The sequence below is a fragment of the Carcharhinus amblyrhynchos genome, chromosome 13 (genome assembly GCF_965287045.1).
Source record: "Carcharhinus amblyrhynchos chromosome 13, sCarAmb.v2.hapA, whole genome shotgun sequence".
In the NCBI taxonomy this organism is placed as follows: domain Eukaryota; kingdom Metazoa; phylum Chordata; class Chondrichthyes; order Carcharhiniformes; family Carcharhinidae; genus Carcharhinus; species Carcharhinus amblyrhynchos.
The window spans coordinates 14,088,865-14,106,379 of record NC_137336.1 but is presented as its reverse complement, the minus strand read 5'-3'; the positions used below and the strand labels follow the sequence as shown (position 1 = coordinate 14,106,379).

At 43.1% G+C, this 17,515-nt stretch overlaps 1 protein-coding gene across 1 annotated transcript in view; it reads right to left on the bottom strand.

Moving 5' to 3' along the window:
* Nucleotides 1-17,515, bottom strand: part of rad50 (RAD50 homolog, double strand break repair protein) — a 116,058-nt gene that overhangs the window by 70,537 nt on the left and 28,006 nt on the right. The window contains exons 8-12 of the mRNA XM_080201314.1: nucleotides 14,728-14,893; nucleotides 13,825-14,018; nucleotides 11,398-11,604; nucleotides 6,782-6,964; nucleotides 2,568-2,725 (exon numbers count right to left, since the gene is read on the bottom strand). Coding sequence (XP_080057440.1) covers nucleotides 2,568-2,725; nucleotides 6,782-6,964; nucleotides 11,398-11,604; nucleotides 13,825-14,018; nucleotides 14,728-14,893 — 908 coding nt within the window. The remainder of the gene's footprint in view (nucleotides 1-2,567; nucleotides 2,726-6,781; nucleotides 6,965-11,397; nucleotides 11,605-13,824; nucleotides 14,019-14,727; nucleotides 14,894-17,515) is intronic.

Genomic DNA, 17,515 nt, shown 5'->3' with positions numbered 1-17,515 from the left:
CTGAATGTGGCAAAGATCACATCAAAGGATCATAGAATCTCTTCAGTGCCGAAGAAGGCCATTTGGCCCATCGAGTCTGCGCCGACTCTTCAATACTCACCCAGGTCCCGTAACCCCAAGTATTTACGCCACTAATCCCCCACACGTCCTAAGACACTAAGGGTCAATTTAGCATGGCCAATCCACCTAACCTGCCTATCTTCAGATGACGGGAGGAAACTGGAGCACCCGCAGGAAAGCCACGCAGACACAGGGAGAATGAGCAAACTCCACACAGATAGTCATCCAAGGCTGGCATTGAATCTGGGTTCCTGGCGCTGTCAGACAGCAGTGCTAACCACTGTGCCGCCCTTTTCATGTAGAAGATAAGCATCTTCATAGATAACAGCTGAGCAATGTGTCCTATTGAACTGGTTTCACTTGTCTTGGGGGGGGGGCGGAATCAGAGAGGGATTTTCCGGAGTATTTTCCCCGAACCCCTTCACACAAATTAAATCACCTTCCCCAGACGATGACATGGCTGGCAGTGGGTGCTGGGGATGTCCAATGGTGGGAATTGTGGGGAAGATTTGAGGTATGTTTAATGATAATTCTGTCATCCTGGTGTGTGGCAGGTGAGATTGAACAACTGATCTTTTCCTACCCATTAACTTTGTAGACTTCAACTCATGTTCCACTTATTGAAGGTTCTTTACTGCAGCTTTAAATTTTAAATTAAAACAAAGATTTCTGTCAGGTTTGTCACAAAATTTCATGAGCGTGTTCAACTATGAAAGTCAAGCTACACAAATAGGTGAAAATTACTCAGTTTGCAGACTGTTTGAGAGGGGGAAAGCAATACAGGATTTTAAATGATGCAGCATCTATCTATGGAAATACTTCCAGGTGGGACTAGATCAATCAGGAACTTCTCATCTCCGCTTGGGAATCTTAACCTTGTAATCAGAAATATAGATCACAATTTCCAAGAAGGAAAAGGGGAAAATTAGTTAAGTATAAGAAAAAAAAATCTTTGTTTGAGAAAGAACTATTTTTGTTTGGGAGAGGGGAAAATTACAATTGACTGGGGCAGTTTTAACCAAGTCTGCCCATTGGAAAACAAACCTGATCAGCTGCAACATTGATTTTAACTCTGGCATCATTTTACTCTCCATTAACATAAATATGGAAAATCCAGTATTCCTCACCATACTTGGAGCTTCTTGTCTGAATAGTTAGATTACAATTAGGCCCATTGTATCTGCTTTTCTGCTACTTCGACCAGAACACATGAGATCAATGACCATCTAATTAAGATAAACCAACTGAGATTAGGGGCAGGATTTTACGGCCTCGCTCCAGCGAGACTGGAAACACACCCCCTCCCCCCCGCCCAACCCGAGGTTGATCCGCACTCAATTCCACTCCATGCAATCTGCAGCCCACATCCCTTCCACTACTTGAAACCAAGACTTGGTAGGCTCGCCAGCTCCCTCCCACTCCTGAATCTGAGGACAGGAAAGGTTTAGACCGGCGCCTGCACTTTCCTCAGTCCTTCATTCCCCAGTGCCATGCCACTCAACGCTGATACATTTCTTTTTTTCACTCCATCCTTAAAGTCACAAAGCCAGTGCTCAGAGTGAAGTGGGCAAACCCAAATCCATACCTTGCTTCCTCCAAAAGCCAAATTTAAAATTCCAACTGAATCCAATTTATGGTCCTCACAACTGAGACAAACAAGGTCCAACCTGACAAGATAAGGCATGGCACCCCATCTTAGGCTTGATACCAACGATGCTTGGTCTTAGCCAAAGGGCCGACAAGTGATGGGCAGATGGGGTTAAGATGCAGATTGGGCAAAGCCTGGTTCATTCTTGACCTGCACCCAGCTCCGACACACCTCAGGTACATCTTTAAAAGCTCCCAGACTTTTGTTCTCCTCCTTCTCTCCCAAGGTACTGTCATACTATCGACCACCATACTGTCCATCCCAGTGCGACCAAACTCATGGAGCCTTCCATCAATTAAATCCAGCATTCCACCCTCCCTGCCACAGCTCAAAAAAATTCCCATTCTACATAAGATGGCCTGCAAAATCCCATGTCACAAGGTAAGAATCTACTTCCTTAAGTCACTGCAAGTTGGTCTCCCTTATAATAGTGCATAATGCATGGCTTTAGACCATCTAACATTGCAAAACAGTATAACCTAACTTACTGCACCACAGAAGATTCCCTAGTCATTCACGAAGAAGTATCTTTGCAACAGTTGTATTTCATCTATTTTAGTGCAAAGGACTGCAATATCTCCACATTCCTCCTGGTGGCAACCTCGAGATGTTGCAGTTCCCATTTTGCACAGTACCATCACTGGAACTTTGCTGATGCACTCATGCAGAAATTACGCAATGCAGCAGATTGGCAAGTGCAGGCAGGATATTGATATGTACAGTTCTCTACCCTATGGGAGATATGGGCAGGGAGATTTCCTGAATTAACAAGTGAGTAGTTCACATCACTGGATCGTAACCTTTGAATATCAATATATCCTCCACAGTCCAAGCTTCCAGTTTTAGGTTCTGTACTTACTTCATCTTGAATAGTTTATCCCTGGACTGATTGATCTCTGTCGCTTTTGTATGAAGCCAATCTTCGAGTTGTTTCTTGTTTGGGAAATGCCCCAACAGTGCTACCAGTTCCTCACTGTGTCTTGTCTTTATCCTCCTGATCTGTTCCTCCTTTTCAGCCTAACAAAATGATTTAAGATATGCATAACTATGAAAAATATGAGAAAGAATTGGTGACTTGTGCAAACATGAAACAGAGGGAAAAACTACAGTCACAGCTTCAGAGAATCAATTCATCTCTGAAGGGCAAGGTGCGATGGTCCAACCAAAAAATCTGGAGTCAAGTTTCAGCAGTAGAAGCAAAATCTTCAATTCTCAATAAAATTTTCTATCCAATTCCTTCTTAGACAATGTCACTATTTTTGACTGAAATTTAGTCCACACTTTTAAGCTCCTGCATCAATCAAGGAAAAATAACTTTGCTCTGTTGCTGAGTTCAAAATAAGTTTCCACATCTGTCAATTTAAGGCTGACTAACTACTTGTCATGTATATTAACCACTAAGAGATATTCTGTAACAAGGAGCTGGTTGAAGATTGAAAACAAATTGACCAAAGCAAGTCTTGATGAGTTGAAGGTAAGTATCAGGCCAAGTTCAAGGTCAGGTGCAATGCCTTTTCATGTCAGCTTGGATCTTGTATGCCTCCCTTGTGGGGACCGTGAATTGGATTCAATTTGAATTGGATTTTGCAGCAAGCAAGGAGATGGATAAAGACTTGTCCTGTCCACTCTGCACATTGGCTTTGTATTTTTAAGACAGGAGTAATTGTTTTGAAAAAGATAACAGCAAGTATTTGGCAGGATTTTTTAAAAAAAGCACAGTTGACCAAACAAAATAACTTTACAACAGAAACAGAAAATGCTGGAAAATCACAGGAAGTCTGGCACCATCTGTAGAGAGAGAATAGAGCCAAAGTTTAGAGTCAGGATTACTCTTCACCAGTTTTGACCAAGGGTCAACTAGACTTGAAACATTGGCTCTATTCTCTCTCAGTAAAAAGTCTCACAACACCAGGTTAGAGTCCAACCAGTTTATTTGATAGGAAACCCACAAGCTTTCAGATACACTGTTCCTTCGTCAGGTGTGTGGAAAGTTCTGATCAGAGAAGGGCATATAGAGTCACATACAGTTTACTGTAAACTGTAAACTTTGTTTTCTGTAAACCCTGTGTGCCTTTATACGCCCTTCTCTGACCTTAACCTTCCACACACCTGACGAAGGAACAGTGTTTCTGAAAGCTTGTGGGTTTATTATCAAATAAACTGGTTGGACTTTAACCTGGTGTTGTGAGACTTTTTACTGTGTTTACCCCAGTCCAACGCCAGCACCTCCACATCTATTCTCTCTCCACAGATGCTGTCAGACCTGCTGAGAGTCTCCAGCATTTTCTGTTTTTGTTTCAGATTCCAGCATCTGTAGTATTTTGTCTTTAAAATAATCTTACCCCTTTTTTGAGAGTTCTATCAATTCAAACAACCCACATAATTGAAATCCTGAGCCACTTTTTACAATAACCAGCTTCATCGATTGCCAGATCTGAGGTGAAGACAGGAACTGAAAAGAACCATGACCCTCTGCGAGTTTCAGATTTGAGATAATATTTGCTTGCTTGCATTTTGCTCACCAGTTAATCTGAGGCCATCAGAAACAATATTTTTCACTGTATACTAATACATGTGACAATAATAAATCAAATCAAATCAAATCAGGGATTAGGAGACTAATCAGGGAGTTTTGTGGTAAACCTATAATCAGACAAATAGTGAGTGACTCAGTTTGAAAGATTAATATTTTCGATTAGGGTCAATACTAAGTAGTGTAAGTGTGTACCATCCACAAGATGCACTGCAGCAATTCACTAACGATTCTTAGACAGCACCTTCCAAATCCACGACCACTTCCATCTAGAAGGACAAGAGCAGCAGGTACATGGCAATACCATCACCTGCAAATTCCCCTCCGAGCCACTCACCATCCTGACTTGGAAATATATCGTCGTTCCTTCGCAGTTGCTGGATCAAAATCCTGGAATACCCTCCCTAATGGCATTGTGGTTCAATCCACAGCACGTGGGCTACAGTGTTTCAAGAAGGCAGCTCACCACCACCACCTTCTCAAGAGCAACTAAGGATGGGCAATAAATGCTGGCCAGCCAGCAATGCCCATGTCTCACACTTGAATAAATGAAGAACCCACGCTTGTCATTTAGGCATTGACAACAATGGTAAATGTTAGAATTAATGTAACTATGCTGTTTATACATAGCACTATTTATCATCTGGCCTACTCAAACATTCAATGGCTGGCCCTTGACTCAACTCCAAATATTCGTCTTTCCTTCATAGCTTTGGCGAAAAACTATCTAATTTCTCAGCTTTAAAACTAGTGTTTGATTAATTGCTGTCTATCGAGAGAGTTTCAAACTTCTACCACCCTTTACATGAAGTGATGTTTCCCCAATTTAACTCCCAGAAGGACTGGTTCTAATTTTTGAACCAAGTTCTGTGGTCAGACTCCCAAATGAGTAGAAATAGTTTCTCCCAATCTAGCCAATCTGCTCTCCCCAAAAACTTGATAAAATTATCAAATGAGTCCTGAAGTTTTTAAAACTTAAAACCCCAGTAATTCCACCCTGCTTGGTGTACAGCTGAGGAAATCTGAAAACAATATAAATGTAGTGGCTGGAATGATACAAGGGTGCCAAGAGTGACACATTGGCCTTCCTTCAAATGATGAATAACGGTCAAGACACGTTTGTCACAAGTGTTTCAAATGCTTCACGACAGTTCCTTTTGACAGATGTCATTATTTAGCATCATCATGTAGTACCATATTGCTAACTACTAATGGGGAGTTGTAGGCATAATAATCCAGAGATCCAGGGTAATACTGTAGGGACCTGGGTTCGAATCCCATCACTCCCGGGCCATGATTCTCCCATCATGCTGCGCTACATTTTTAGCGCAGCGAGCCTGGAAAATCCTGCAGCAGCTGATTCGAGGGTTTACGTGAGTATTTGCATCTTCCAGCGCCAGGTTTCCAATAATCACTTCCATTTAATTTAAATGCAATTAACTAGCCCAGGCCTGCTAGCCTCTCACACCCTGCCAGTCTTTCACTCCGGTGGGGATTACACTAGCTCTCCACTTTCGGGGAACTAGCAGCCTGACCCCACTGGAGTGAAAGGGGGCCAGTTGGGGCCCCACCAGAGGGCCGGGTGGTGTGGGGCGAGGGTGTGCCCCCTAGGCATTGGCACCCTGGCAGTGCCAGCCTGGGCTCCCAGCACGGTCCAAAGGTCAAAGTGCCAATGCTGAGGCAGCAATTGGTAGGGGGGTCCCAATGCCACTCTGCATAGGGATTGGTGGGGGGAGGTGGGAAGCCAGCGATTGGGGCGGGGTGAGGAAGAGCGGGTGTGGGGTGGGGAAAATGATCGGAGTTGAGGAGGAGCTGGCGATCACAGCGGGCCAGGAGATGGGGGGGGTTCAGGGCTGACCTGGGAATGGTTAAAGGGGGACAACGATCGGGCCATGGGGGGTGGCGGAGAGCCAGTGTTGAGGCGGGGGCGTCACTGGGCTCAACGGTGATTGACCTGGCCTGCAATCTGTGAGGTTGTCAGCGCGCATGTGCCAATCTCAGCACCATTAGATTGGCACATGTGTAGTAGCCATATGCCCCGCTCCCTGAAATTTGATGAACTTCACACTGGTGGCCTCTGCAGTGCACAGAGTGTGGGAGATTCTTCTGTGAACTCCCCATGGAAAAAAAAGCATGAATTACTCCATTTTTCAGGCAAATTCGACACTTAGGATTTCTTTGAGAGAATTTCACCCCAGATGTTGGAATTTGAATTAATTACAAGAAAATTGGAATTAAAAGTCTAATGATGACCATAAACCACTGTCGATTATCACGAAAACCTATCTGGTTCGCTAAGGTCCATTTCTGAACGAAATCTGCAGTCCTCACCTGGCCTAGCCCACATATGACTCCAGATCCCAGCAAGAGTTGACTCTTAAGTGACCTCCATGAAGGCATAGCAAGCCAATCAAGAATGGACAATAAATGCTGGCCTTGCCAGCAACATCCACATCTCAGAATTTTTTTTTTGAAAAAAGCTACGAATTAATTGATTGCCACATATAGAAGGAGCAAGAGACAAACACAAACACGCATACCTTGTCTTTTTTCAGCATTTCCATCTGTGTTCTAGCTGTTGTGTGCAAGTTCAATGTCTCCATTTCTTGGTCCAGTCTCCGCAAGGACTTGTCTAGTTCACCCTCCTCTTTCTTCAGATCTACCAGCTCGGTCTTCAGACCCTCCACATTGCTGCTGGTTTCTGCACGTTCTAGGTCATGCTCCTACAAAGCCGATAAATTCAGAAACAAGTGAGAAGTCCCAAAGGTATACCTGAGACAGTTAGGGGTATGTTCACTGGGGAAAAAAAGTACCGGAAAGCAAACAAGTATTTGCAACTTCAGTTTATAATATAATGATACATTTCAGTCTCCATAAACAGATTATTTGCATTCTATGGATAGATGCTTGGCATGGGCAACCAGGATATTTAATTCTTTGATTCTCCACTACTGCCCTGCTGGCTTGCATTTTTCATTACAATTTTTTTAACCCCTCTCCCAAGGGCACTTTCCTTGGTTATTCCCAGTGTTCACTATCATATTGAGATGCTTCAATTATTCCAACTCCTCCTCTCTAACCTCCATGCAGATGGGTTTCCACTACATTCTGCTGAAGTAGATATTTAGCTCAGTATAACACTCGCATTAGATACCGAGGAGCAGGTTTGTACTCAAGCACAGTGTACATCTGTCACTGGCATTCAGCCAAAAGGGCTACTTCTGATAAACTTGATAGGAAGGAAGAATAATTCAGCATTATTTTTATGCCAGGCAAGTTCTTATGGATGACCATGCTGAACCCACATCATCAGCTTTAACACATAACCCACTACATCATGACCTACCCTCCTATCAATGTACTTTAATACAGTGTCTGTAATGTGGTAAAGTGCCCCATAGTGCTTCCAAGGTGTGTCATCTGACAAAATGTGCCATCAAGTCACAAAAGGACATATTAAGACAAGATGTCCAAAAGCTTGGTCAAAAAGCATTCCTTTTAATTAAGTCCAACCCTATAGCGCCGATTTTACCTGGTAAAGTCGGGCATTAGGCCATTAACGCAATCCGCGCCCACGTCTGCACAGATACCCACTTTACTGAGGCCCGAAAATGGCCACTGTGTTAAATGCATTTGAATGCATTTAAATTGAATTAATGAACTGCCCATCCAACTTTATTAGCATTTCCCCCTTTACCATCGCGTTCGCGCATCCAGATTCAGCACGAAACAGACATGCTCGACAAAAGGTCTGTTTCGGCGCTCCAGCTACTGAAGACGCAAGTTCAGAGCTTCCAATGGCTCTCTGACTCCGATCGATGGTGGTGGTGGTGGTGGTGGTGGGGGGAGGCGGGTCAGATCACTCTCTGGTGGGGTTGTGGGGGGGGGCAGTGGCGGGAGAAGGGACGCCCCATCATTTTCTGGTGGGTGATGTGGGTGGAAGAGGCTGGTCAGATGTATCTCTGGTGGAGGGCGGGGGGAGGCCCAATAGTTGTCTGGTGGCGATGGTGGTGGGGGCAGATCATTGTCTGGTGGTGGTGGTGTTGGGAGGGTGGGGGCGAGAGTTTAATCTATCCCATCACATTTCTAACTCTGATCATTCTTTTATAAATGCTACTTAGATTATATTTCACTTGCCATGAATGTTGTTTTTTGCCCTCGACGCAGGGGGGGTGGGGGTGCGGTGGAGGAGGTGGGAGAATAAAGGGGAGAGTTATGTTGTGGGGGTGGGGGTGCTGTCTATGGGGGCCATCGCTCCCAGGCCCTTTATCCGCTTTTTGTGGCCCGGGAGCGATGTGACAGCGGCGCGATTTTCAATTTTTTTTCTAACTGCGCATATGCAGTTCAGAGCTCCAATCGTTTCAGGTGCACTAAGCCCCACCCATAGCACAATTCAGGCTTGTGATTTTTTTTCAGGCTAAGTGCGTATCAGGGCACCTGAAAGCAGATTTCCAAGTCAGATCTGAATTGCGCCCACATTCAGCACTTGGAATGAAAATGGTAAAATCAGGCCCTAAATGATATAAAAAGCTGCCACTATTAGCAGGCTCAACACTGCTTTTCCCACCCAACATCAAACGTTGTCAATATCAGAGAGGATTCAGCCCAAAATGCGGCAGCTCCCTCAATGTCAACAAGTATAAAGCAGCTCTACTATAATCATTCTAGCCAGGAAGATTTCAGAATCTAACTCTGGTCAATGATAGGTGAACTGATAAGACAGGCAGTCAGGATATGCTACATTCGATCTCATGTCCTGGTGAGGGTTGGGGGAGGGTGATGGGGGGAAAGGTTGGCAATACCTTCAACTGCCTAAGTCCTATGCTCTAAAATACTCTTCCTCAACATCATTGCCTCCCTATCTCTTTTTTCTCCTACTTTTTTGAACAAGCTTTTGGCTATCTGCCCAATGTAGTTTGGTGTCTAATTTTGTTTCATAACACTCTTGTGGAAAGCCTTGCGATTTTCATTGTGTTAAAGGCACAACATGAACATAGGATTTTGTTGCTCTTGTTCTGAGAGAGCTGACAAGATCTTTCTCTTCATCGCTATCAAATTAGGTCTCCTTGAAAAGGTCAGGTTTGGGCTCAGCAATGGCAGCCTCCATTACCAACTAACCCAAGAAAATAATTCCCTTGTTTAATGAATAGGAGGGCTGCCTGGCTCAAGAATGAGGACAATCTTGCAAGAAGTAAAAAAAAATTAATGGTATGTCACCACCCTGCGATTCTATAATTATTTCCAGAATTTGAAGCTGAAATGGTCAATTTCCTGATACTTTCCTGAAATCATACGAATGTAGAATTTTGCATTGCTTTGATCACTAGCTTCCATGTTGCATGAATACTGAAGTTGGCTACCTTTGAAAACCAACAGGCTTATTGGTATCACAAGCTTTTGGAGCACTGCTCCTTCATCAGATGAGTGAAGAAGTGGGTTCACAAACACGGTATTTATAGACAGATAATCAATTGCAAGATAATGGTTGAAGTGCGAGACTTTACAGGTAATCAAGTCTTTCCAGGCACAAACAATGCGAGTGGAGAGAGGGATAGTCGCAGTTTAAGGAGTTGTGAATTGTCTCAAGCCAGGACCGTTAGTAGGATTTTGCAAGTCCAGGCCAAATAATGGAGGTTACATATAGTGTGACATTAACCCAAGATCCCGGTTGAGGCCAATGAAGCTGTTAGACTTCAACCGGTGTTGCGAAACGTCTTAATGCACCCACCCCAATCCAACATCGGCATCTCCACATTTTGTAAACACAAGGGCATCAGCCATCTGCTTTGGGTGTTGATAATCAGGATCATAGAGCCAAGAAACTCTATGGAAATTTTGACCAGCAGATCCCCATCGGCATCCTCATTCCACGTGTACAAAGTCAGCAGTCAACCTTCATCAAAGTGAGCTAACTGAGAGATAGATGTGGTTGACATGAATAGGCTCAAAGTCAACATTTGAAGGATTGATAAAGGTCCCAACAGCAAATAGTCAAAAGTCCCGGTCATTTAACTGTTGTGAAGGTCAGTGTCAGGCGTCAAGATAACATTAACACCTGTTCATTCCGATTCTGATGCAGTCACCAAGGACATTGATGGCTCCTGGAAGTTAAGTCCACACAGCTAATTGCTCAGCCAGTATATTTCTACTTGCTCCTAAATGACACCCTGGCCAAAATATCACTGAAGACTTCGGGAGTACGATGGAATTAATTTTGGATCTTCTTGCTTCCAAGACAGATTTGACCAGAGAGAGTTGTATCAAATTCTTCTGTTAAATATGCAACAAGTTTTAAAACTTAAGAAGGAAATCATGAGGAGATAATGCATCTCGAAACCAGGAGTTTTGCAGATTTGTGAATTCAGAAACATTTGAGGCAATACTGAGGGACTGGGATGCTCCATCTTCAAACCAAAAGTTATAAATTTCTCATTCATTAATTTTGTAGCGTTCGTTACCAGAAAACTGTTGCCACGTCATGTACTGCGAACTTATTGCTCAAGCTTGAACTACAAGGTGAAAAAACTGATAATATTTGGGTCAAATTAATCCTCATGTTTATTTATGTTTCTTGTCAAAACTGGTTGTACATTTGTTCTTACAACCTTCTGGCTGCCCACTTCAAGATTTGAACTGCCTCTTACCCAAGTTATTAAGCTGCTATTTGTAATTTTTTTTTGATTTCAACATAAGGTCACATTCGTCTTTGAAATAGAAAGCATCTATACATAAGCACCTTTCACAACCACTGAATTTCTCATAATTGCAGCCAATTATGTATTTTTGAAGAATTATGTTGTAACGTAGAAAACACAACAGTCAAGTAACACAAAGCACTGCATTATAGACAGCAAAATAATGATGACCAGATAATCTGTTTTTGTGATTTGATTCAGTGATAAATATAGCCCAGGTCTCTGGGAATACCTCCTCTACAATTCTTTGAAATTATTCTATAGAATCTTTTACATATCATCCGAGAAGACCTCATCCAAAAGATGGCACCTGTGGCCCTGCAATGCTCCTTCAGTATTGTCTCAAATGATTCTAAATTCAGAATTCTATTGTAAAACAGTTGCTCTCTAGATTGAGTTGAGAAGCACATGGCGGAATGAGGAACATAAAAGTCAGAGAGTGGAGTCCCTTTCTGCCTTACCGCTTTGTTGAGCTCTTGGTCCAATTCTTGCAGTCGAGTGGAAGACCCTTCCAGCTGCTGGAGATCCAGTTTAATGTTCTTCAGCTCAGCTTGTCTCTTGTTCTGAATGTCTAACTTAAGTTCAATTGTTCGCTCGAGTCCTGTCTTCTTATCTCTGATCTCATCAACCTGCCGTTGCTTTGTTGCGTCTTTCTCTGCATATTCACGCTGTTAAAACAAACAATTCCTGCTTACAGCAGTCTATGCTGGGCGTACAGTTCAAGGATAAACATTAACCTGGGAGACCAAGACCTTCATTACATTTGACAAATAAAGTGGTTTCATTTAATCTATATCTCATCCCAAGGTAAACTTTCTTTTACTGCCTTATATTATCAGCTCCAATTTAGACTATAATAGGTGTTAAAGGATGAAAGTCTTGCATCTATCACAACCTCAGGTAATTGCAAAACATTTTACAGCTAATTTATTACTTTTGAAATATAATCTTTGCTGTAATACAGGAAGTGTGCCATACATTTAGTGCAAAGCATAGTCCCAAAAACAGTACTGGATGATTAAGTAGTTAATCCTCTTTAGTAATGCTGTGCCTTTGGTTAAGAAAGGCTGCAGGGAAAAGCCTGGGAACTACAGGCCAGTTAGCTCACATCTGTGGTGGGTAAACCGTTGGAAGGTATTTTGAGAGACAGGATCTACAGGCATTTAGAGATTGCAAGGACTGACTGGGGACAGCCAACATGGCTTTGTGAGTGGAAAATCATGTCTCACAAATTTGATTGAGTTTTTTGAAGGGGTAACCAAGAAGGTAGATGAGGGCAGTGCAGTTAATGTTGTCTATGTGGACTTTAGCAAGGCCTTTGACAAGGTACTGCATGGTAGGTTGTTGCATAAAATTAAATCTCACAGGATCCAGGGTGAGGTATCCAAATGGATACAAAATTGGCTTCTTGACAGAAGCCAGACAGTAGTTGTAGAAAGTTGTTTTTCAAACTGGAGGACTGTGACCAGTGGTGTGCCTCAGGGATAGGTGCTCGGCCCACTGTTATTTGTCATTTTTATTAATGATTTGGATGAGAATATAGGGAGCATGGTCAATAAGTTTACAGACGACACCCAAGACTGGTGGCATGGTGGACAGTGACGAAGGTTATCTCCAATTGCAGCTGGATCTTGATCAATTGGGCCAGTGGGCTGACGAATGGCAGATGGAGTTTAATTTGGACAAATGCGAGGTAATGCATTTTGGTAGACTGAACCAGGACAGGACTTGCTCAGTTAATGGTAGGGTGTTGGGAAGAGTTACAGAACAAAGAGATTTAGGGGTACGTGTTCATAGCTCCTTAGAGTCACAGGTGCCCAGAGTGGTGAAGAAGGCATTCGGCATGCTTGATTTCAGCGGTCAGAACATTGAATACAGGAGTTGGGACGTCTTGTTGATGTTGTACAAGACATTGGTAAGACCGCACTTGGAGTACTGTGTGCAATTCTGGTCACCCCTATGATAGAAAGGATATTATTAAACTAGAAAGGTTGCAGAAAAAATTTACTGGGATGCTACAGGGACTTGATGGATTGAGTTATAAGGAGAGGCTGAATACACTGAGACTTTTTCCTCTGGAGCATAGGAAGCTGAGGGATGACCTCATAGAGGTCTACAAAATAATGAGAGGCATCAACAAGGTAGATAGTCAATATCTTTTCCCAAAGGTAGGGGAGTCTAAAACTAGGGGGCATTGGTTTAAGGTGAGAGGGGAGAGATACAGAAGTGTCCAGAGGGGCAATTTTTTCACACACAGAGTGGTGAGTGTCTGGAACGGGCTGCCAGAGGTGTTGGTGGAGGCGGGTACAATTTTATCTTTTAAAAAGCATTTAGATGGTTACATGGATACAATGGATATAGAGGGATATGGGCCAATGTGGGCAATTGGGATTAGTTTAGCGGTTTTACAAAAAAGGGAGGCATGGACAAGTTGGGCCGAAGGGCCTGTTTCCATGCTGTAAACCTCTATGACTCTAATGTTTGCCGGAGAGAAAACACTTTCCAGGACATCCATCTTGAATAAAGTTACTATAACAAATCCATGTTCTGTGCTTGTTTCAAAGAGCAGTAGGTAGTAATTTGTAGTAAACTACAAATTAAAAGTTTACGGCATTCTTTCTTAGCTTATCAATGCGCTAAAAATTGGGAGTCTTAACTGCAGGCCACAAAACAATGCATTTGATACATAATGGTAAGATCAGGGCTACTCCCCATTTGCAAAAGCACATCCAGCAGCCAACCACAGCATAGGATTGCTAAACGGGATGGTTCATGTTCTCTAATCAGATGTTCTGAATACAGCAGAGAAGTACCATGACACAGACCCAAAACAGAGACCCATACAGGAAAAGAATACACTTTGGTGGCAGGAGGACAATTACTCTCACCAGTAGTTGATTGGCTGATTCTTTCTCACTGTCCAACCGAGCTGTCAACTGTCGACGAAAACTTTCAAACTGGCGATCACTGAATGGTGCTCGCTCATAACCTTCCAGTTCTAGCTGCATTGCCAGAGAGTGGACCAGTGTGTCTCGTTTTTTAATGTTTTCTTGCTGGCGATCAGCTTGGAGCTGAAGTCGTCCTAAATACAAGGGAAGTGAGAAGCAAACAAGGATCAATCACTTCCATCAGTAAAACTGTACCACCCTCTTTCTAGTCCACTATATTGATTTGTGCAGATCAGGGTGCCCTTTAGAGATGATGTCCCTATCTCTGTGGGGATGGCCTTATTGACTCCTGCGCTGCCAGAGTGATGGCACAAGTCATGCTCCAGATTCTCTGTGCACTAAATGCCGGAGAATCTGGAGTGAAAACATGGCTGTGCAGCTGGAGGGCTGAATGCAGGTTTTCAGTCTAAAACTGACACACTGACAAATTCTGTAGTGATTTCACCCCACTTACCGTATTCTGCAATCAGATGACATTCCCTTTCCATTCTTGGTCGCTCCCTCCCTTATATCTCAATTAACTTCAAATGCCTATCAGAAGATTATCATTAATTTTATGCTCCCTCTCAATTTTAGTCGTAGTCTCTCCCACACGCTCCTTGTAAGAACAAATGGGTGGGTGAGGGCAGTTTGCAACTCACTAATGGGCCTTTGATAAAGATACTGAAGTGAAACATCAGAATATTCAAAAGGTAATGAAGCATTTTTTTTCAAACTAATTAATGGAGCACACCAGCAAATTGCATTTATATCAGAACGAGTCTGATGTACAAGTTCGTAAACCTAATCATAACTTGCAGATAATTAAAGTCAAAACATCAGCTAGAAACTCCTTTATAGTACCTTGCTCAACCAACATCTCTGACTTTTGTCGGTTGAGTTTCTGGCACTTCTGGTTTACCCGATCAAGCTCTCGTTGGCGATCATTCAGCAGTCTCTCCTTTTCATTCACCGTTCTCTGGTGATTGTGGTATTTGTCTTGAAGTTGCTCATCTGTCCCTTGGAAAAGCTGAATTACAAAGCAGATGCAAATATGTCTTTGATTAAAGTGTGTATTATTCTCTTCAATCAGAGGAGTGACACAAGTTAACTGATATTGATCACCAAGAGCTTGGGTCGCAGCGTTGTAGAATATATTACATTCCAAAAACAATAACAGTTGCATGTGTATATGCATGTGTGCAACGCGTACATAGGACAAAAAGTTTAGTTAGTCAAGCATCAGCCAATTGTCAATGAGTTCCTTTGCTTTCTAATTGGTACAGGAAGGCAGTGCATCACAAGGTTGTCTATAATGGCTGACTAAAGATTATCGCATGAGGCAACTAACGTGATGAAACCTTCCGGGATACATTTAAACAGTGGCTCTTGATATTGTATCCTTACACACATTACAGACCTTTGGATTCCTTTCATTTTGTGAAAACTGAGATGGCTTACTGGGGGGAAATATGAAAGGCTACAGTGAAAAGTACTAATTGTACTGCTCTTTCAGGAATAGGCACAATGTGGTGAATTGCCTCCTTCTGTGCTGTTAAGATTCTACGACTTACATAATCCACTGTCTGTGTAAAATGTTCGAGATAAATTACATCCTCTGACTAAGCAGTTAAATGAAATCCTATGCAAAATCTACGAACCTATCTATGGCTCATTTGACCATAAAATGTCAAAACAAGTCATGATAAAAGTCCCAGATTAAATCAATTCTTCATGGGATATCACAATTGGTGTCTCAGCATTGTGTAGTCAAAATTTGAATTCTTGCACCTACCTTGAAGATTCCACAACTCCTATTAGTCTGAACACAACGAACACATTAAATGCAATGTTCGATTAAATAAGGCAATATATTTTAGGAAGTTCCTACAATTGGTCTTTAATTTCCAGGCTACATAAGAACATAAGAAATAGGAGCAGGAGTAGGCCATCTAGCCCTTCGAGCCTGCCCCACCATTCAATAAGATCATGGCTGATCTGTTGTGGCTCAGTTCCACTTTCCCGCCCTCTCCCCATAACCCTTAATCCCCTCTCTTATCAAGAACCCATCAACCCGCTTCTTAAAAATATTTAGCGAGGCAGCCTCCACCACTTCAACGGGCAGAGAATTCCAGAGATTCACCACCCTTTGAGTGAAGAAGTTCCTCCTCAACTCCGTTCTAAACCGCCTCCCCTTTATCTTGAGGCTGTGCCCCCTAGTCCTACTGTCTTTTTTGAGCGGGAAGAGTCTCTCCACCTCTATCCTATCCATCCCATTCATCATCTTATACATCTCAATGAGATCTCCCCTCATTCTTCTAAACTCTAACGAGTACAAGCCTAGTTTATTCAGCCTCTCCTCATAGCTCAATCCCCTCAACTCCGGTATCAGCCTAGTAAACCTCCTCTGCACTCCCTCCAGGGCCAAAATATCCTTGCGCAGGTGCGGCGCCCAAAACTGCACACAGTACTCCAGCTGCGGCCTCACCAATGCCCTATACAGCTGCAGCAAGACCTCCCTACTTTTATATTCAATCCCCCTCGCTATGAAGGCCAGCATCCCATTCGCCTTCCTGACCACCTGCTGCACCTGCAAGCTGGGTTTTTGCGGCTCATGCACAAGGACCCCGAGGTCCCTCTGCACCGTCGCCTGCTGCAGTTTTTCGCCACGTAAGTAATAGTCCTTCCTACCATTCTTCCTACCAAAGTGGACCACCTCACACTTGCCAACATTAAATTCCATTTGCCATTTCCTGGCCCATTCGCCCAGCCTATCTAGATCCTTCTGCAGACTCTCCACACCCTCCGCACAATTTGCCTTTCCCCCAATCTTGGTGTCATCAGCAAATTTCGATACCCTGCACTCGGTTCCCTCCTCCAGATCATCTATATAAATGGTAAATAGCTGAGGCCCCAGCACCGACCCCTGGGGCACCCCACTAGTCACCAAGGCTAGCTACATTCTGAGTCAACATCCATACAATGTAACATTTCTGACAAATGGTGTTGCAATAGAAGTACTTGAATTAGAATTCCTCAACACAACACACTATTAATTTCCAATATTTATAAGTTTTAAGTTTATTTATTAGTCACAAGTAAGGCTCACATTAACACTGTAATGAAGTTATTGTGAAATTCCCCTAGTTGCCACACTCTGGTGCCAGTTCGGGTACACTGAGGAGAATTTAGCATGGCCAATGCGCCTAACCAGCATGTCTTTCAGACTGTGGGAGGAAACCGGAGCACCCCAGAGGAAACCCACGCAGACATGGGGAGAACATACAAACTCCACACAGACAGTGACAGAAGCCGGAAATCAAACCCAGGTCCCTGGCACCATGAGGAGGCACTGCTAACCCCTGTGCCACCAACTACATGTACTCCAACCTTACAGGATCCTTCAACATCTGAGACAATGTTACTCTTCAAAAGTTGCACTATTGCCACACAGTGCAGATGCTCACAATTTAAGGTTTTACTCTTTATTTGCACGTAAATGTTAAACACAGTTAGATGGAGGGGAGGAGTATCAGTATAACCCCATTCTTTTCTTCTAAATGGTTAACCTAGTTTCTCCCTAAATGTCACCACAACTGCCTCTAGTGATACAGTAAGAATGAGAAAATGCAGAATCAGTTGATTGCTCCTC